At 39.9% G+C, this 21,955-nt stretch overlaps 1 protein-coding gene across 14 annotated transcripts in view; it reads left to right on the top strand.

Moving 5' to 3' along the window:
• The window catches only part of CTNNA3 (catenin alpha 3), a 452,565-nt gene that overhangs the window by 362,654 nt on the left and 67,956 nt on the right, over positions 1–21,955 (top strand). For 13 of the 14 annotated variants that reach the window (XM_064145224.1, XM_064145225.1, XM_064145223.1 and 10 more), the window contains one exon: positions 3,824–3,975. In XM_064145224.1, coding sequence (XP_064001294.1) covers positions 3,824–3,975 — 152 coding nt within the window. Of the gene's footprint in view, positions 1–3,823; positions 3,976–18,291; positions 18,383–21,955 lie in introns of those variants that run through there. The other variant, XM_064145228.1, reaches the window with a different exon arrangement.

Below are 21,955 nucleotides of genomic sequence, written 5' to 3'. Positions count from 1 at the left end.
CTGAGAAATGTTGTTTGACATAGGTCTAGGTTGCCCTCATCTCTTTTAATTTACCTGCCTGATGATCTGGTTTATTTCTGTGATCTGAAAAAATCCTCTAGACATACCATTTCAATTCAGCTTCTTTTTAGGTCTTATGTGACCACGTTTTTGGCTGTTGCTTACTTTTTCAGAATATATCTTCTGGTGGACTTTGGGAAGTTCTCATGGGGATTTTTTTCTCCTTAGTGTCTTAATTCATCAAAAGTTACTGCCCCGATTTTATTATCTTCAGGAGGAAAACCATTTCTTCATTCAGTCTTGTCCACTTTTTTTTTGCTGTTCCTGAGATTACAGCTCCCTGTGGAAAGTGGAAATTCCCATTCTTCTAATAAATCCTCCTTCCTTTCTCATGAAGTTCTTCTGTGGTTTTTGTGCACTTTGGTATTAGAGGTTCAATTTAGGTACTTTATGGAATTTTTATTCTGTGTCATTAGTTGAAACTTGCTATTCACTCTGGGTATTCTATAATTTCGTATATTGAGAAAACAGTTCTTGGGAAGGCTGCTCATGTTTTCATATCTCATACTGAACAGTCATATGGCTCTTTTATTTGAGCACAGAAGATGTGTCTGGATAGATGATTGCCCGACAAAGAGTCTTTTCCTTTGTTGAAAGGTCACTGAACTTAGGTTCAATTAATAGCTGTGGCGGTCTGCAGTCTGCCTGTAGCTGGGATCTGTTGGTCTGCCACAGAGAGCTTCATTGATTCTTCTACACACTGTACTTGCATTTCCATTTCAAAGCTGCCTTTGAAAGAGTAGGTTTTCAGTCTTCAATGTAGTGGGATCTCTTGAACTTTTTTCCAGTCTATTTACATGGTACAGTGAGTGTCTCATTGAAGGTGAAGTTTTGTTTATTTACCACAAATTCTTTCTCTTAACATAAATCACAGATCTGTACCTTCAGCCATCCACCACTTCTGCTCTCTGTTGCCACCCTTGAGAACCAGTAGCATTCCAAGTTGAGAGGAAGAGCCATCACTGCCTGTATCATTCCAACATAAGCGCAAGACCTGGGGATTGTCCTGCAGACACAGCAGAGCACCAATCAGTCTTATTTTCAGTACTTGAGTACAGGAGTGGTGAACGAGAATTAATCTGGGTTTTCATGTTCTATGAAGATCTTGGGATTTTTTTCCCTTTTCTCAAATAAAAAAACCCAGAGTTTTTATTAGGGGTTTTTTGGTGGGTTGTTTTTTTTTGGCTTTTTGTTTGTTTCCCAGCTAAAAATCAGAAGAAATCATAGAACCATAGAATCAACCAGGTTGGAAGAGGCCTCGAAGATCATCCAGTCCAACCTATCCCCTCGCCCTATCCAGTCAACTAGACCATGGCACTAAGTGCCTCATCCAGTCTTTTCTTTATTGCTTCAGTTCTAGGAGTTCACATGATGTCTGTCCATGTCTGTCACAGTCACTTTGTTAAGACACAGTTTAGGTGAGTGCTGCATGTGTGTGGACTTTTTAGCTGTGGAGACATAATTTTTCAATACTGCTGCTGATTAAATGATGTTAATCACTTGACATAATTTCATTAAATGGTAGCAGTGGAATAGCTCCTATCTTCTACTGGTGTCACTGGTCTTCTGCAAAGGTGAAAACCTATTGCCCTGATGATTTTGTTATTCAAAATAACAGGCATAGACTTGCTAATTGAAATGAAGTGATTAGTGAAGTTTACTTTTGTGTATTACCTGATGGGATTGTTGTATATAGATGTGCTAAGAATTAAGAACTGGGCCCTGATAGTAATTAAACTGCAGACATGGCTCATCAGTTGATTTTGATTGAAGAGGGCTAAATCAAGTGAACATATGGGGTTGCAAGAAGACATGGTTACAAGTAAAGACAAATAGCATTGCTTGTTTAAAACAAGACAGGAAGTAGAGCAGACATGCTCAATTTTGAAACAAATAAGCTTAATTTCAAGAAGAGGGCAGAGTATTTTTTCTTCGGTGATGTGAAATCTGTAAATTAGTTTGGAGACTTTCAGCATGAACATTATTAGTATTTTCCAAAACATCCTTCTCTTTTCCATACTGTCCCTCTCAGGAAAGGCTGAATTACAGCCTAAATTGGCTTATACTTTAATTTTAGGGGAAAAAAGAAGAAGAGGCAAACCCATCAAATTAATGTTCTCTTTAAAAAATTACCTGAAATTATTCATATCTACTGGACTGAAAAGTGTTGCTTTTGTGTGGTATGAATTTGGGAATTACACAGCATGTAATTTTGGAGTAAGGGATGGAAAGCTTCTTATACTTGGATTTGAAATCCATATGTTGCCTGAAAACAAAGTCTCTTCCAGAAAATGTATGTTACTCATAGTGAATATTACAGAGGTTGAGTTCTGTCTCTTTAATTTCCATTTCTTCTATGTCTTCAGTTTCCAAGTGCTATGAAATGAATTGTTGGAAACGAGTTAGATCTCTGCTTGTTTGAGATCCTTCTGCATGTGATGGATGCCATTTTATCCACTCTATATTCTGTGTCTTGGGTTTCTTTTGCTTCAAATTGATGAAAAGGTTCAAGGGAGATACAGTAAAACCAGATCACCATTCAAATTCAGGCCATGGACTACCAAAAGAAAATTGCCAGGGTGTTGTGGATAAATTGCAGGTTAATATCAAAGTGATCAAAATTTATGATTAATTTGATTCAATCAGACAATGTAAACTGCCTCATTAGTCTAGGTTACAACTGGGGAACTTGGATAAGCATCAATCTTTCAGTAGTTTTATCTCAAATCAGATTGAAAGCAGATTCTGAAATGGTAGGAGTCCGTTTAATAGTAGTTCCAGTTTTGAGCACAGGTTATTAATCCTGGTTCTTTGGGTGAAATTACTGCTGAAATCACTGTCAAGTTTTTACAACTGCTTCCTTGTCCTCCCTTTCAAAGCTTTCTTCATTGGTGTGCTCTGTATCCACCTTCCAGCTCACAGTGTGCCTATCCACAGCTTACAGTGTAGACCAGTGCACACCACATGCATTTTTAGCACTGTAATAAAAATTATAAATGTGTTCCTACTTAAAGCTGATTGTGTTATTACTGTAATACTTTTTTAAAAAGAAACTTTTAATCATGTTGAGGCAAATGGCTTGAAAGAAAAAAAATCATGGTGTGCTGGTTTGAAGCTAAGTGGACTATTTTAATGAGAAAAATTAGATTATAGCCTGTGAAAAGGAAACAATGGTGATGTTCACTTCACTCATAGGTTTGCTGAGATGTATAAAAGCAAGGACACAAACATAGATGAGACAGCATGTCTGTTTGTGGCCGTTTGAGCTCATCCTCTAGCTCAGCCATAGGGGCCACACTGTTCAAGTCTATCACTGTCTGTTTTTCTTCCTGGGCTTCTGCTCTTCTGCTTATATCTGTGTAATCCAACTAATCATTCTGCTTCTAACCCCATTGCTGATCCTCCCAACTCACTTTACATATAAGGCAGACTCTGGGATAAGGTAGAGGGGTGGAAAGGTGGTTGGGAGCCCCTCTTGGGAACTCTGATTTCTGAGAGGGGTGTTGTGTTTCTGTATTACTTTTAGCTTGTATATTTCTGTATATAGCTGTAAATATTTGTAAGATATTGTAAATTTTTGCTTGTATATTGTGCTAAGCTGTGAATATAAAGATTCATTCTTTAACTTCCAGCCAGCTGAGCCTAGTCTGGGTGATTTCATAAGAGTGTGGGAGGGGGGCAGGTAACTCCCAAACCATCTCACACAGTTTAACCTTTTTAATGCTCACTGAATTTTCTTTCTGTTTTGCTTTTTTTTAAATAGTGATTCCAGAGTTTATTAGTCAAGTCAATATTGCATTGGAGAGCTTAAGCAAGAACACTGTGCAGCTGTTTGATGATAACCAGTTTGTGGACATTTCTAAGAAGGTCTATGATACAATTCATAACATTAGATGCTCAGTCATGATGATTCGGGTAAGTTTTTTATTTCTTCATTTACTCTCCATTTCTAAGATATTTCAGGACATACTTCAGCATGTAACTACAGGATGCAGTGGTGCCAACTAATTTTGTTGCTGCTGCCTGAAAAATGTTGATTATTGGTTTTTTTATTATTATTTTCAGTTTGTGAGTTCCCTAATCCTATTTGAATTATGTTTAACTTCAAGTTAAACATGTTCTCAAAGAACCTTTATATGTTTGCTTACTTTCTCTTTGTGCCTGTCACTGTTACTCATGAATAGGCTTCTGCTCTTACAGCATTTTCTGTGTTTGCTTTTCATGCTGTCCTGTCTTGGTCAGATGCCATTTACAGATCTCACAGCAGGAGACATACCTACAATAAAGTTAAAAGCTCCTTTAAACTGTGCTCCTTTTGACCAACCTGATCGCTTTTTATGACCAGCTGACCTGTCTGGTGGATGTGGGGATGGCTGTGGATGTAGTCTACCTGGACTTCAGCAAGGCATTTGACACTGTCTGCTGTAGCAAACTCCTGGCCAAGCTGGTAGCCCATGGCTTGGACAGGAGCACTCTGTGCTGGGTTAAGAACTGGCTGGAGGGCCAGGCCCAGAAAGTGGTGGTGAATGGAGCCACATCCAGTTGGTGGCCACTCACTGGTGGTGTGCCCCAGGGATCAATGCTAGGCCCAATCCTGTTGCATATCTTTAATGATGATCTGTATGAGGGGATTGAGTCCACTGTCAGTAAATTTGCAGATGACACCAAGTTGGGAGCCTGTGTCAATCTGTTAGAGGGTAGGCGGGTTCTGCAGAGGGACCTAGACAGGCTGGATAGATGGGCACAGTCTAACGCCATGAGGTTTAACAAGGTCAAGTGCTGGATTCTGCACTTTGGCCACAACAACCCCAGGCAGCACTACAGGCTGGGAACAGAGTGGCTGGAGAGAAGCCAGGCAGAGAGGGACCTGGGGGTGCAGGTTGACAGCTGACTGAACATAAGTCAGCAGTGTGCCCAGGTGGCCAAGAAGGCCAATGGCATCCTGGCGTGTAACAGGAATAGTGTGGCCAGCAGGACCAGGGAAGTCCTTTTGCACCTGTACTCAGCACTGGATAGGCTAAAGATTGAGTACTGTGTCCAGTTTTTGGCCCATCAGTTTAAGAAAACTGTTGAGATGCTCAAATGTGTCCAGAGAAGGACATCAATGCTGGTGAGGGGACTGGAGAGCAGCCCTACAAAGAGTGGCTGAGGAGGCTGGGGTTATTTAGTCTGGAGAAGAGGAGGCTCAGGGGAGACTTTATTGCTCTCTTCAGCTGTCTGAAGGGAGGTTGTAATCAGGTGGGGGTTGGTCACTTCTCCCCCGTGATCAGTGACAGAACAAGAGGACACAGTCTCAGGCTGCCCCAGGGCAGGCTTAAGCTGGATGTTAGGAAGAAGTTCTTCCCTGAAAGAGTGATCACCCTTTGGAATGGGCTGCCCTGAGAGATAGGGAGTCACCATCCCTGGAGGTGTTTAAAAGGAGACTGGATGAAGCGCTTGGTGCTATGGTTTAGTTAATTAGAAGGATTAGGTGATATGTTGGACTTGATGATCCTAGAGGTCTTTTCCAATCTTGTTAATTCTGTAATTTTGAGAAGATTTCAAACTGGAACCGTTTCTGCTTGAAAAAGCCTTTTTGATGATATATTCTCACAATCACTTACTCTAAAGAATGTAATTTCACTGCCGATCAGGGAATTTTGAAACTTCTGTGCATGTCTGAAGAAGATTTTTACGGTAGAATCAGGATCAAACATGGAATCCAAGTAGTTGCCAAGAAAAATCACATGTGTGTGATGAGCGTGCTGGCTACTGCAATATGTCACAATAGTTTTGAAGCTATTCTCTTTCCTCAGGGAGCAGTCAGTCTTTGGAAGTGGATTGTGAGCAAATTCAAAGTTGCCTCCTTCACACTTGAAATACCCTGGTAGGCAATCCCAGCTACTTCATGCAGTTAGATTGTCAATGATGTTAGCACTGTGCAGGTGCTACTGGATGGGTTCAATTCCGGTCCTGTTTGGACTGTCAGTAATCAGCTGAGTTTAATTTAATTCTCACAGAATCATAGAATCAGTCTGGTTGGAAAAGGCCTTTGAGATCAGGTCCAACCTGTTACCCAACATTATCTAATCAACTAAATCATGGCACCAAGTGCCACATTCAATCTCTTTTTTAACACCTCCAGGGACAGGGACTCTACCACTTCTCTGGGCAGCCATTCCAATGGCCGGTCACTCTTTCTGTGAAGGACTTCTTTCTAATATCCTGTGTAAACCTCCCCGGGGGGCAGCTTAAGGCTGTGTCCCCTTGTTCTGTCTCTGATTTCTCATCCCACCTTCCCACCTTTGGTTATTTTAAGATTACAGAGTTGTTTCTCTCTTTTCCCCAGTGAAATCTGTCATCTATATGTCTAGTCTTAGACTTGAATTTCAGATGATAATGACTGACTGTTACTTTATAAAGTTTTTCATTTTGGGGAGATGCACCAATGAGTTTCACAAAGGTTCAGTTTTTATGGAAGTGCAAACACTGCTCTGCAGGAGACTCTTCAGTGTATCTTCTTGGAGTCTTCTGTGATGCGTGCAGACAGTAATTACACAGGACCTAAATGAACAGTATTAATATGATTCCTATCAGTGCCGTCTTTCACTTCTGCTTTGCAAGTTCAATTGGACAAGGGAAATAAAAAAGAAAGTATCAGAAAATACCTTGGTGGGTGTGCCTGAAGCTGTAAAGAGTTGATTATTCTCCTCCTTCTTCTCTGACCTGCATAAGTTATGACCAATGGACTAAGAATCTGCTTCCACTTGTACTGAAAACTATCCTAAGCGTGTTTGCCTTGACAGTCAGAGTGGCTTGAAGAGTGTTCAGCTGCATTTGGATGTATTCAACAGCCCAGCAATTGCAGAGTCCTGACATAAGCTCAGGAGATCAGAAAAAAATAAGTAAAATTAATTCATTAAAAAGGACATATACAGCTTTCTGCTTAATGAACAGCATTATTCAACTACTGTCATGAGAGGGATTTTAAGGTTTGGTGAAATAACTACTCCACCACCCCTTGGAGACACTGACTGTCAGCACAGAGAGAGTGCTGAGCAAACCCTGGCATTAACTTTTTGAGTGAGGATGTATTTGCATTCCTAATTAGATACACTCTAGACAATGCCAGTTTCATTTCAGGGTGCCTGTAAGAAGCTTTAGTAAATCTGATGGATATTCAGATGTATGCTGGTACTGCAGCAGCCAAGGTGAGGAAATAAAAGTGTTCTGCAGCCAATGTATAGGGGCTTAGTTATACAGTGCCAAAGAATGAGGCATTGCTGATTACAGGGGATTGCAAGGCTGAATCAGGCAAAGAAAGTGTTGATCAAAATATAGTTGAGAAGTGTAAATGAACAAGGACAGTGATTCATGGCGGGCAATTTTTCAACATCCAAGTAAAAGCAGATTAGTTCCTAAGGAAGCATTTCAAGCATGTAATTACACAGAAAGAATGTAGAGTTCCTATCTGGAAAATGCTGTCAAATGCTGTTGTTAATGCCAGCTATCAGATATGCTTTTCATTGTCCAAACTTAACCATTGTTATATTGTATGATTTGGGGGCTTCCAGGTTATCCTAGACTCCCTAAAAAACCTACTGAGACCAAGATCCATCCCAGGGGATGAACTAGCCACCCCTGGATATCATAATTATGTTGTTCAATCCAATAATCCTGCCAATACTTTAAAAGTAAGCAGCAAGGTCAATTTGCTCTCTTTTCTCCCTGCCTCTCTAACTCTCCAGAGGAATCTTTGTCTGGTAACTAGGTAACTATGTAGGAGGACCCTGTGGTAGGCCACAGCCTTCAAGGCTGAAGGCTGCTGCAGTGAATTTCGGCCTGTTTGGGGCAAATTGGGAGAAAATGTGGGATGGGAGAAAGTGAGCACTGGGGTTTTTTTAATTTTTTGTTTGTTTGTTTGTTTGGCTGGGGAAAGGTTTTGAGGGGAATTCTTAAGTATCCTCTATCTGTGTTAAGTGTTAAGGATTCGTGTATGCCATATCTGTTCCTAATGTTTTAAATACAACCTTTTGGTATTCCTCTCCAGTTCAGCAAAAGCATTATTATTTTACTGCCCTTTTTCCTTAGAAAAGGAGTGCAGTGAAATAATCTGTCTGTCGTGCTCTCACACAAAAAACTATGGCAGAATAATGGTGGAGAATGCAGGTAGTATGGGAAATTACTGTGCAGCAAAGAAACAATCCTGAATTGGAGAAATACAGAATTGGTTAAAGATGGCTGCAGCACATATGTGCATGCAGCAGTTTGCACGGTTTAAGGCAAATGAGGGAGCTAATACATTCATTCCAGTTCCGCAGGTATAATATGAATAACTCAGTAGTGGAAGGTACTGTAATAGCTGTGCCTCTGAAACAGCTGTAATATTAGTGCCTCTGGAACTGCATGATGCTTCTCTTAAGATGTTTTTCATTGTTTCATTCACAAGGATTAATTCATCCAGTGGCAGCTGTTGATTTGAAATCATCAGATATTTGATCCAGGGCATAAAGCTGCGTGTGCTTATCAGTGTCCACACTCCTCAGTCATTTCTCAAATCTTGAAGCATCTCATTTTTGTTAAATTGTAGGGGATTTGGGAGCTTGATTTTGCACAGAATCCTTGGGGTGTTATCTGGACAACGTTTCAGTCAGAATATTGGCCTTGTTATCTACAGGGTAGATAGAAAATTTAAAGACAAGAATTTTGGCATGCAAAATGCATGGGAATGTCAAAGGAAATAGCTGGCAGTTTTTGAGACAATATGAATTGTGGCATAGTGTTAAGATAGATGCTAGAACTTCTTTTGAAAAACCAGGGAGCCTTTCTATGAAAGAGGAGTTTGTTGAAGAATATGAAGACAGCTGAACTAAAGTAACTGCTCATAATATCCTGTTAGGATATTAAACAGAATGGAAGCAGAGATTACTTCAAATGAATAATGACTGCTGATAGCTGACCTGGTAATAAAGTCATCCTAGCAGAAGTACACCAAGAGCACTGGGAAAGAATTCACCTTGTCAAAGTTTCATAGAATTATTTGTTTTTATTGGAAAAGAAGTGAATTGGTATGAGTTTTCCTGAGAGCAAGAAGAGGGCAAAATGTTCTACTAGTCAATTCCAAATGCTTTTTATGTTCTGTGTTCATGGAAGCAGCAAATGAGGAACCTGTTCCCTAATGTTATGAGAGGTGTTTATTGAGATTGTAAGACTTTTCTGATTCAGTGCATCATTTGGATTACTTTCTTGAAAACTCCTTCCTGCTGGATGTGTGTTCCATATACTCCTCCTGAATTCTCGCATGAAGATTACAGCTTCCCTCAGAGTGTATGGTGTTAGGAATTTTTAAGGTCTGTTTTGCAGGCTGTGCCTTTATTACTGTTGAGCAGTCATTCTCCTCACCATATTGTATGTGATTTCTACTTCTAGTGCCTCCCTGTTCCTCCCTGAAAACTGAGGCAAAGCATTCAGTTTGGTTTTCTGTCATACTTAGACAGTTCTGTTTCAACTACATCCCCATTCAATTTTTTTATCTTCCTATTTCTATAGCTAATATTTTTTCAGTGCAGATTTTAATTTCCTTTTCCAAATCAAACTACGTCTTCAACTGTCTACAGCATGATGCTCTTCAAAATGTTTTGGTTGACTCAGAATATGTTTGAGATTGGTTCCCTTTTTCTCCTTTTATTTGTTGCAAAATCTGATTAGTCTTACATCCTGTTTTAAAGAAATGTAGCAGTTCGTTCCTAACAGAGCTTGTGAGCTCTTCGGTACACTTCATTTCTCATAATAAGAGGTACCAGAGCAGACTTTGATCTCTTATATCCAGCAGAGTTACAGGAATTTTCAGAACACAGACTTCTCGGAAAGGAAGATAGTAAGTGGTAAAAACCTTTCTCTTTTAGCCAGTTAAAAAGCATCTAATTCAAAATAAATAAATACTGACAGAATTAACCTGTACATGCAGAGCTTTTTACCTATTTTTACTTTCACAATAGGAATGAGTTAAGTCCTGTCAGACACAGGCAATAGCACACATGACTTGAACCTCTTATTTAAAAGCTAAGAGGAAATACAGCAAAGCAAGGATGCATTTGAGGAACAATCTTTCCTGTAATATTGTACTAGTTTGTTTTTCCAAGAGAGCCCTAAAACCTGATGGGGAGGAAAGACAAAGATCAATTCATATAATCTTGGTAAACTTCATCGTTGTTGCTCATTACAAATAGATGTGGGGAAGTTAGTTAAATCTCCTTTTCTTCAGTTTTCTATCCTACTTCAGTTGCACAAGAGGAAGAACTTCTGCGGTGGTAGTTAGTAAGCCAGTTAGTCCTGCACTTTTCATTACTTTACTGTAGTTTCTGACTTAAGTAGATCAGAGCTGACCTTTCCTTCTCTATGCTCTGTGTCAACTTCCCTTGCAGAAAGCAGGGAATTTTCTTGTGCGTGTTCTCTTTTGCTCCTTAGCGCACTAGGCTTCTGGTATCAACATAGTTAGTACTTGTTATGTTGTCATCTTTCTTTAACCAGCAGAGGATTTTCTTCTTATTCAGGGAAAAAAGATGCTCCATACCTGTTGTTCCCAAGCAGCTGTTTCCATGCTCTACCTTCTTGAATTGGGGCATTTCTTGCTTATTCTGACAGTCCTGTCACCCAAAGATGGATGTATCTAGGTGCAGTGTGACTGGAAAAAGATACAACATCTGATGTCCTTTCAAAGAGAGACTAGAAGTGCCTGTTGTTTGTTAAGAGTAGTTTGGTGCATGTTCCTTTTTCACACCATTATTCCCAGCCGCACAGTATTAATTGAGAATGTTGTGTCGGTGCTGCAGAAACCAAGTAAGAGATAAGATGGAACTATTTGGTGCTGTGATGAAATATACACAACTACAAATTAAAGCTCCTGCCAGCTATTTGTCTGTACATATTACTTGGTTTTTTAACATTTGGAGTCAAAATCACCAACCTTGGGGTGCCATGATGGGGAAAGCTTAACTCAAAGCACTGTTCCACATAGGCTGCACTTCATGTCTTAATTCATCTACAGACATACTTTCCAAAAAAAGTCTGTGTTCTTTACCCCATGGTACACCTGGAAACTGATCTCATGTTGTAGAACTCACACTTTTGCTATTATGACAATAGGCTGAAAGAGATGGATTTGTTTAGTGTAGAGAAGAGAAGACTTCAGGGTGGTCTTAAATCTGCCTTCCAGTACCTACAGGAAGGCTGGGAAGAGCTTTTCAGAAGGATGTCCTGCAACAGGACAAGAGGGAATGGTTTTAAGCTGAGGAAGAGTAGGTTTAGACAGGATCTTATGAAAAAGTGCTTCAGTATGAGGGTGGTGAGACTCTGGAATGGGCTGTCCAGGGAGGATGTGAATGCCTCCTCCATGGGGGTGTTCACGGCCATGTTGAATGGGACTTTGAGCAGCCAAGTCTAGTTGCTGCCTAAGGTGGTGAGGTTGGAGTAGATGATCTCTAAGGTCCCTTCCAACCTAAGCCATTCTGTGAAATCCTTGTTTCTATTTGTACCTGTATTACCATCATAAACTCAGTCATTGTTATTATTATGGCTTGACCTTCCAGGTGTCTTGTCAAACAGCTCTGTACTGAATCAGTTTTGGGGTGCATTCTGCACACTTCTCAATACAACATGATGACAGCGTTTTAAATGTTCATCTCCATTTCATATCAGATCAGTTTGTCTTCCCAAATAAATAAACCTGATTCCTGTTTTCTGACAAACATCTACAAACATAATTTTCCTTTTATTTCATGTTTATCAACTATTTCATTATTTATGGTCTTGAACATCTTTAACAAATCAGATGACTGTTCTAGTTCTCTGGGTACAGGTTTTGTTACTTTATAAAGCAAAAAGGTGCTCAGCAGTGTTGCTCACTCTTTTGTTTTCATCCTGCTGTGTTGAATGTGTTGGCAAGTTGTTACCCAAAGAAGTCTCTTTAGTTTAGTATGACAATTGTCATAACAGGTCTGTGTTCTTAAGAGTTGAGATGTCTCTACACACTCAAAAAAACCCCACTTTGTTAGCAGAAAACCAGATTCTTTTATTGATTTTAATAACAGGTGATGTGTTCACGTCTCAGGTAGAGGGAGTAAGACAAGAAGCAGCAGCAGATGTTTTCCTTTTTAATCTCAGACAAAGCACAGGTACAGAGATACATTATTTTTACACCCAAGGAAGGATGGCCCTTCTCCTCCCAGATCTTTAGGTTCCTTTTGCTTAAACCATTGAATTGGAGTCAGCAGGGTACTTGAAGAATGTCAGTCCTTTTTTTTTTCTATCTTTTCCCCGAACAAAAGATAAGAGAAACTCCCTGGCTTTTGTTCTTCTACATTGCTGCACTTTCAGACTAACAAGTTGTAAGTTTTTTGGTTTATTGTATATCTCTCTGACTGCTGCCCCTGCTTCCATGCTCCAGCCATTAACTCCATTGTTACAGGGAGATTGCTAATTTTAGATTATGGGTTCATTTTGCATATACAAGAAATAGTGGGTGGGAATCTAAGTGCTCCTTTCATCCCCATATATGCAATTTCCAAATTGCTCATTTACATCCATGTACTGTATGATTTCATGCTATAGTATATGAGTGTCAAATGCAGGTGTCCTCTTTCAAGCAAGAATATGCAGAATTTTCATCTTATTTACTGTATATGTTAGAGGAGTGGATTCTCTAATTTCCCGTAGAAGCATATAAGAAAGCACTTGATGCCAGGCTACATCTTCTTTACAGGTTTAGTGATGAAGATTTCTTTCCATTCTAAAGCAGATGAATATAGGTATGACAAAATGGAAGTGAGTACTACAAAGGAGTGCCAGCAATCCACTCACCACTTGGGTAGAACCACATTCAAGCCTGTAATTACTGTATCTTAATGTTTATGCCTCTCCCCCCCCATAATTTAACACTGTTCAGTATTACCTCTTTTGTCCAGTTTTCTTTCTATACCAAAAAGACTGCAGTGTGTTTTTAACCAAACCTTACTCTACAGTGTCTTGCATTTTACTCACACCACATACTTGTCAGCGAGGGGAAAGAATAGAAACATTCGCAGATTCACATAAAGAAGGGACCTCAGTAAATCATCTGTTGAAAGCAGAATTATCTAGGTCCCTGTTAAGCCAAGTCTAGCTTTACAGTCCATTTGTTGTCTTTTATAGATCAGAGTCAAGAGAATCAGTGGGCAAGCAAAGCAATAGTGTATACTAAATCCTATTTATAAAAGCAATCTGTGTGCAACTACCTAGTCTAGAATACTTTGCTTGCTATGTTTCTGCCTACTTGGCTGTGTGCAGCACATGGCCGTATGACCCACCGTCTCTTTTTGATTATTTTTTCTGGTTATGAAAGTATAAAGTTTGCCTTAGGTTCCCAGTTTGTAAAGTAACAGCTAATGGAAAAGATGTTGCGCTGTGCTGGGTTTTAAAAGAGAAAGAAAGAAAAAAAACACTACCAACAGAGAATGTTTTCAGAAACACTGATACAGGGCCCAGTGGTTAAAGTGTCAACTGCATACTGTATCCACTACAGTATAACTGCAATTATCCATCCTGGCAAATCTGCTCTATCTTAGAATCATAGAATCAACCAGGTTGGAAGAGACCTCCAAGATCATCCAGTCCAACCTAGCACCCAGCCCTAACCAATCAACTAGACCATGGCACTAAGTGCCTCATCCAGCCTTTTCTTGAAGACTCCCAGGGACGGTGCCTCCACCACCTCCCTGGGCAGCCCATTCCAATGACAAATCACTCTCTCTGTGAAGAACTGCTTCCTAATATCCAGCCCATACCTACCCTGGCACAACTTGAGACTGTGTCCCCTTGTTCTTTTGCTGGTTGCCTGGGAGAAGAGGCCACCCCCCACCTGGCTACAATGCCCCTTCAGGTAGTTGTAGACAGTAATAAGATCACCCCTGAGCCTCCTCTTCTCCAGGCTAAACAGGCCCAGCTCCCTCAACCTCTCCTCATAGGATTTGTGCTCCAGGCCCCTCACCAGCTTTGTTGCCCTTCTCTGGACATGTTCTTCTGCCCAAACTGTAGAGCTTTAAGTGTTGTGTAAGGCTGTGGATTAAGAACTTCTTAGCAGTAAATTGCTCCGTGGTTCACTATCAAAGTCTCTTGGTACTGGGATTACAGGTTCAGACAGAGAAACCAATATGCTTTGTGCAGAAATGGATGGCATGAACAATTTTGATTTACATACTGCCTTAAACTTCACTTTTCCCCATTTTAGGGATAGAATTATTATAGAAGCATAGAAAGGCTTAGGTTGGAAAGGACCTGAAAGATCATTTTTTCCAACCTCCCTGCCATAGGCTGGGGCATCTCTCAACTAGACTCAACTGCTCAAGGCATCATCCAACCTGGCCTTGAACATCCCCACAGCCTTCCTGGAAAACCTATTCCAGAGTCTCACCACCCTCATACTGAAGAACTTCTTCCTAAGATCCAGTCTAAACCTACTCTCCCTCAGCTGAAAACCATTCCCCTTTGTCCTATTACTCGACAGCCTTTGGAAAAGTGCCTCTGCAGCCTTGCTGGAGGATCCATCCCTACAGGTACTGCAAGGCAGCTCTAAGGTTGCCCTGGAGTCTTCTCTTCTCTAGACTGAGCAACCACAGCTCCCTCAGTTGGTCCTCATAGCAGGGGTGTTCCAGCCCTTGGATCATCTTCATGGCCCTCCTCTGGACTAACTCCAACAGCTCTGTGACCCTTTTATGATTACATAGCGATGGTGCCACATATTTTTAGTTGTTCACAAAACTATCCCTCTCTCTCAGGAAACAGAACTTTCCAGAATGGTTTGGTAGCTCTCGTTTAGTAGCTCATTGGAGACCTAAGCACAAGACAGTGGTTTTTTTTTCTGGAACAGTAAAATTTTTACTGAAGTTTTTTTTTTTAATAGTGAGATAAAGTGGTGTGTATTCCTTCCTTGCCATTTGCAGCTTACTGTCTAATATAAATTACATTCACAGAGAAATGGAATGAATACATTTTTTTTAAAAAGGAATAACCAAATTTTTGGAACTAAAACTGTGAGTCACAGCAGAACTGTTACAAATCACAGGTACACTAAATGTGCATCCTGACAATTGGTTCACTGGAGAAAGTGAGAAACAAGCCTGGAAATGAAGCCTGCAATTTCTCGGTAGTGTTAATAGCTCAGGCTATGGTTCTGATTCTGAAATTGGCCTTGCTAGTGGTAGTGCCAGTTCTGTCTCAAAGTACTTCACTGGAATCAAGTTCCAAGAGAAGCAGTGGATTCCCCTATGTTGGACAGTTTTAAGACTGAGCTGGGCCAGCTCATTTAAACTATACTATCACTTAGGAAGGTTGGACCAGATGATTCTTGGGGTCCCTTCCAGGCTGGCATTCTGCAATTCTGTGATTGTTCAGTGTAAATTTGGACACAGATCCCTTCTACTGAGTGTAATCATCTGTATTTGAAATTTCTCAGGTTTTGTCATTTTTACTGGGGAATCATTTAACTGGTAGGACTGACTGTTTTTAGCATGATGCAAAAAAAGCAAGGGGGTACATTACAAATGCATTCAATGTGCAATTTGACTTCAGAAATGTAATAATAATTATGTGTTAGATTTTGATCTCAGTTTGGCTGGTCCAAAAATGAAGCAGCACTGCTGTGGTCTGTATCATTCTGTGCATGCATGTCCTTGCTTGATGCAGAAGTGTGACAGTGAAAAAGATTTGTGATAAAATGATGTATTTAACTTGAAATAGTACTTTTGGTTCCTTTCTATTCTATAGGTATGTTTGAGTTCAGGTTTTGTTGTCAATCATACTTTCCTGGGTTGGTTGGTTTGTTTTGTAAATGTTGCCTGTAGAACCTGAGTCACACTGGATTACTTTTTTGGAAAGTGTACTCAGAACTGCAGTGTGGAGCTGATGAAGGCAGGAGAGCATACCAAGTAAGGAGGCATAAGAATGACAGGAAAATGTCTTAGGGAAAAAAAAATGACAGAAACCTTGAAAGAACATTCTTTGGAGAACTGGAAAAAAATCCTCCCTGAGCTACTGAGGTTGATAAATGGAAGACAGTATTTTTACATACTGCTTACCTGAAAGGTCTCTGTAGGGACTGACAAACCAGATACTACCTAATTACCTGAGAACTGTTGGGACTTACGGTCTGTTCTTAAAAAGAGAGAAAAGAGACCTTTATACTCAGTATCAACAAACTCAGCATATATTGATACTGAAGTGTGTTGCAGCAAGGCAATACTGTGTATCCTGTAGAGCATAGAGTGTGTTGAAATTGCAGTTTTAGAGCACCATTCCTGCAGTGCAATTTAGCTACTAGCTTTTGAGGCCCTCTTACTGTTCACTCTAACAAGTACTTTATTTATTAGAAAATTAGAGCAGTAACATTAACATAAGACTTGTTTGTTACTCAGAGTGCCTTGTTAACTTGGTCTCCATGAGCTAGTCTGCATAAAATGATTATAGAAAATGCAAACAAACCTGTCATTTAGCAAGCTGGACAGAATTATTTATGAAAATAGAATCTTACCTTTTTCCTAGACATGGTCCAGCATGAAATAGTGGATGAGGGTCCTGGTTTGAGTTAGAATAGAACCAGTTCTGTTCAGTGCTTTCACTTTTTAGCTCAGCTTCTAAGCTTCTAGCTCAGCTTTTGGGATAGTGTCTCCTTCTATTAGTGGCACTCTAGTTATTATGTAGAATAGCTGCCAACTAATTAGTTGGGGGAAAAATACTTGACTTAAAATACCTTGAAAGCAAATTGAAATCTCTGTTTAATGTATTTTTAATCTCTGGCAGAGCACACCACTGAACAGTGGGCCATTGTGAAGAGGTACACGTACAAGTTATAAGCCATAAGCTTTTGCTTATGGAAATAAGCATAGATGTTAAAATCAGTAGACTGTGGCAGTTACTCTGCTTGAAGGTCTGACTCTTGGTACTTTGTATGACAGAGAAACCGAAGTTTGTCAATAAAATATTAAAAGAGGAAATAGATGAGGGTCATTCCACCGTTGTGAGCAGCAGGTCTCATTTATCCATCTCTACCTGTGTTGTATCTTCTTCTGATCCCATGATATGGCACAACTCGTTGAACATTCATAACTGCTTATTTCCTGTCTTTTAACTTTATGAAATGGGCTTTTGCTCTTTCCTACCCTGTATTTGGTTTGGGCTTCTTACTTGTTGCATTTTATTTTAAATACTAAATTCTAACATCTGTTGATGTTGGCACCTGATTTCTCTTCTCTGTTTCTTACTTTGCCTTTGTTCATATTTTAATATTACCCTAAAAAACTGAGACTGTTTTAAAAGCAAGCATTTAAAAGCTAGCAAACAGCACTGTTGAGGTTCTCTGCACACTTAATGCACTGTATCTGAATCATGTGTCATTATATGATCCCAAAGGTATATTTAGCAAGCAGAAGTATTTTTCGTGGTATCTCAGTAATTAGCAATAGGAAACCTTGCACTGCAGTACATAAGTACACCATAATATCCATCCTGGTTGCATATGTAAAAATGCTAATATGTTAGCAGTTCTGTAATAGAAAATTAAAATTTAAATAAAATCAATAAGTGGATTATGTTTTTTTATTTAGGGTAAGAGAAAATGTTAGAGTTTGGGTGACTGAACTGGTTCTGCATAGTTTACTGTGTATCTGATCAACATATAAATTAAATCACATGAATTTGTGTAAGTAAATTGGAGTAATATGAATGTGATCACTGTATGCAAGAGTGATTTTCCTGTATGAATCAAGAATCTCTGACTAGTTAATGTGCAAAATCTATTCAGATGTGTGAATCTGACTTTTTCATTGCATTAAATGTTGCAAGTCCCATTCTCAGCTTTAAAGCAATAACATCTCCTACAGCAAAATAACAATAGTCTACTGGATTAATGAAGAAATATGCACGATGACTGCCTATTTCTCAGCATTTACACCAGTTCAAATTGAAGTATCTTTCCTGTACATAACAATTTGTGTTTAGTGTTCTTGTAAAGACCTTACTTAGCAGGTGTACCATAGTATGATTTGTGCTTAATGAGGTATATTTATTCTGATAAATACTTTAGTAGTAGTGTTTATAAACTGGAATCTTGCTTGCAATTCATGCAGTTCAGTGATTAAAGCACAGTGGTACTGTTTCCTGGGCAGACCAGGATTAACTTAAAATAATTCTTAGCTAATGCTAATTTATCTTCCCTGTTCTTAGAAACATCCACATCTGGAAGCTCCCTGGTGTCTTCAAGCAATCTTTTACACTCCTTCATTAGTTTTAGAAAATTCTTCCTAAAATCTACCCCATATGTCTCTGTATGGAAGCTTAAAGCATTTGTCCGATCCACCAAGGATGTGGACAACAGGCTGTCTCCTCCTTGTTTCTTGTGTACATATTTCTTTCATATCGTTCTTATGCTTGTTGTGATCCTTTTCTTCAGCTGCTTTATCTCCTTGTGGAAGTGCCTTGCATACAGTACTTCCAGTGGAGTCATCAACACTGATTGAGTAGAAGGCACATTTCATAAGGCTTGCTTCTGCAGACACTTAATCTAGGTGCCTTGTGTGCAAGAATGTGATATTGCTGTTTCCACTTTAGGCTATGATCCACTGTAATCCTTCATGCTTTTCTGTAGAGCTCCTGCTTAGCCACTTAGTTATCATCTCTTATTTGTGCAGTTGATTTTCCCTAAGTTCAGTACTTTGTATTTGCTCCTATTGTGCTCTGTTCCTTTCTCAGTCCATTTGTCAAGATTATATTACATTTTAACAGTGGCTTTGTAATCACATTCTCTCAAGAACACCGTATCTCTTCTGCATTTAGTGAGCCCTCTATTCTGTTGTACAGTTCTCATGAAAATACATGGCTTAGTGGAGATGCCTGTTGAATTCTGCTTGATGAGTTACCAAATTTTGGTAACTGTTTGGAGCATATTTCTTTAATCTGTTATGTGCAAACACTGTCATAGGTTTATCCAGAACCCATTTTTTTCTAGCTTACTCAAAGGAAGGGGATCATGTGAAAGCATTCAAAAACTCCTTCTCTAACCACAGAGACATTATCACATCAGAGAAGAAACTTTGTTTTGCTGTTATGTATTCTTGAGAAGTCCATGCTTCTCTCTTACTCAGCTTATTCTCAAGCTTTCCTTTTACCAGCAAGAGCCATTAAAGCATGTTGTGTGCTCTCTCTGTATAAAGGTAAGCACTGCAGAGAGGCTGCTCTGCATGGCTTTTGACATTTCATGGAAGCATAAGATCTGCTTCTATCATACTATTTGAAATACTGGTTCACTTAATAAGCAGAACAGACTTCTGTTGTTCTGCTGCCTTACATTTTGTGAGTTGCAGATTAATATAAATGAATGATCATTATATTAATTATTCATGGCAGAGGCTTAGACTTTGAAGTGCTTAGCTGATTCAGGAAAGCAGCATGGCTTCATCTTTGCTGTCTTACAGCTCTGGCTTGTGGAGATGAGAACATGTACCTAAGGGCCACAACATTCTAGGACTAGCATTGTAGAGTAAAAGACCTCCATGAAGTTGTTGCATTTATGCACATGTGTACAAGTTGGAATTTGTGTGCCCTAGAAACCCTTCCAATACCTGAAGGGATCCTACAGGAAAGCTGGAGAGACACTTTACTAAAGGTGTCTAGCAATAGGACAAGCGGGAATGGTTTGAAGATGAGGGAGAGTAGGTTTAGACTGGATCTTTGGAAGAAGTTCTTCAGTATGAAGATGGTGAGACTCTGGAAAGATGCTGCTCAGGGAGGTTGTGGATACCTCCTCCCTAGGGGTGTCCAAGGCCAGGTTGGATGAGGCCTTGAGCAGCTGATTCTAGTTGAGGGACATCCCTGCCTATGATGGGGAAGTTGGAGTAGATAATCTCTGAAGTCCCTTCCAAACTAAGCCATTCTGTGATTCGCAATCACAGAATGCAACTGATGTAATGGCAATACCTTAGCCATTACATCAGTTGCATTAGTTTATTAGAGAAGTTTATTCTCATCGCCAAATGAAACTCTTCAGAAGATTTGAAACCAGATCTACTCCATTATTTAACTGACTGTGAAATGATCTTTCTGAAATTATTCACGTGCCTGAGCAGTTTATACAAAAACTTACAATTATAAACAGGCAATGACAAACCAAATTAATTCCATGAATAGTCTTCTAACTAGTATTTATCAGAGTTTTGTCTTGGGTCTTTTGTGGTGTGGTGTTTGGTGGATTTTGTTGCTTTGGGTTGTTTATTTTTTTCATATGAAAGAAGTCTTTGTATTCCATTCTGGCCTAATAAGAAATACTCCCCTCCCACCCCCCCCTTCTTTTAAAAATCCATTATCTTATAATAAAAATTTTGGTGATTGGCTTCATTTACTGATGGAATTTAGGATGGTTATGATTAATTCATATTTAGATTAATTAGTTCTTATTTTTCACTTGCTGGTCAAGTCAGATATTACTGGAGATCTCTGAAACATTAATATCACCTCCTGCAGTCAGGCAAGATTTTATTGAGTTAAAATTGGCTGCAGTTATTCTGCTTCTTTTATACTTTAGTTCAAAATAAGGGAAGTTGGGGTTTATAATCCCAAGATGAGCAGTAGGTACCTCCAAATTTCCCTAGTTGTTGAGGTGAACACACTCTGATTTAGAATAACTAGAATAACTACAGTGCTAGAAAATGTGAGGAATGAAAAAAAATCTTGAATGAGTTACTCTTACTTAGTCCAGTGAATGGAGCAACAGGAAGGGAGAGGGAAGGAAAAAATAGGGTAGCCATTGCCACTTACGTAAAATGTTGTTGCACAATAAAGAAGAGAATCTGTGTTGCATTCTCCTAATGAATGCAAAGACAATGAGCACTGACTACATGAGAGAGGGTTTAATTCAGGCATTTGGGGAAACCAGAATTTCATAGATGCCATCTCTGTGTGCCATTTTTTCTGTGTTGGAAGGCTCCCCTTTTATTTTACTGGCCAGCATAACCTGTCAAGAATGCATGCTGTGAAAATACGCACAAAGGTAAACTACTGATCTGAATAAATTCCTCATTTGATTTGTTAGAGGGGAATAGGTGACATCAAGAGAAGTGTGGCAAGAAGGTCAGGAGAGGTGATTCTGAACCTTTACTATGCTCTGGTGAGACCCCGCCTCGAATACTGCATCCATTTTTGGTGTCTGTGCCATAAGGACATAGAGCTGTTGGACTGAGTACAGAGCATAGTGACAAAGGTGATCCAAGGGCTGGCACACCTCTGCTATAAGGACCAACTGAGGGAGCTGAGGCTGTTCACTCTAGAGAAGAAAAGACTCTTGGGGGAACTTAGAGCTGCCTTGCAGTACCTGAAGGGATCCTCCAGGAAGGCTGCAGAGTGACTTTTCAGAAGGGTGTCTAGAGACAAGACAAGGGGGAATGGTTTGAAGCCGAGGGAGAGTAGATTTAGACTAGATTTTAGAACAAGTTCATCATAGAATCACAGAATTAACCAGGTTGGAAAAGACCTCTAGGATCATCAAGTCCCCTCCTCCAGGATGAACAACCCCAGCTCCTTCAGCTGCTCCTTGTAGGGCTATGCTCTGGCCCCCTCACCAGCCTGATTGTCCTTCTCTGGACATGTTTGAGCACCTCAACATCTTTCTTAAATTGAGAGGCCCAGATATTAAACAGGGCTGGGCCTAGCACTGATCCCTGGGGCACACCACTAGTGAGTGGCCACCAACTGGATGTGGCTCCATTCACCACCACTCTCTGGGCCCAGCCATCCAGCCAGATTCTTAACCTGCCACAGGGCTGCCAGCTTGTCCAGGAGTTTACTATGGCAGACAGTGTCAAAGGCCTTGCTGAAGTCCAGGTAGACTACATCCACA

The sequence above is a fragment of the Pogoniulus pusillus genome, chromosome 6 (genome assembly GCF_015220805.1).
Source record: "Pogoniulus pusillus isolate bPogPus1 chromosome 6, bPogPus1.pri, whole genome shotgun sequence".
Classification (NCBI taxonomy): domain Eukaryota; kingdom Metazoa; phylum Chordata; class Aves; order Piciformes; family Lybiidae; genus Pogoniulus; species Pogoniulus pusillus.
This window is presented reverse-complemented; position numbering and strand designations above follow the sequence as displayed.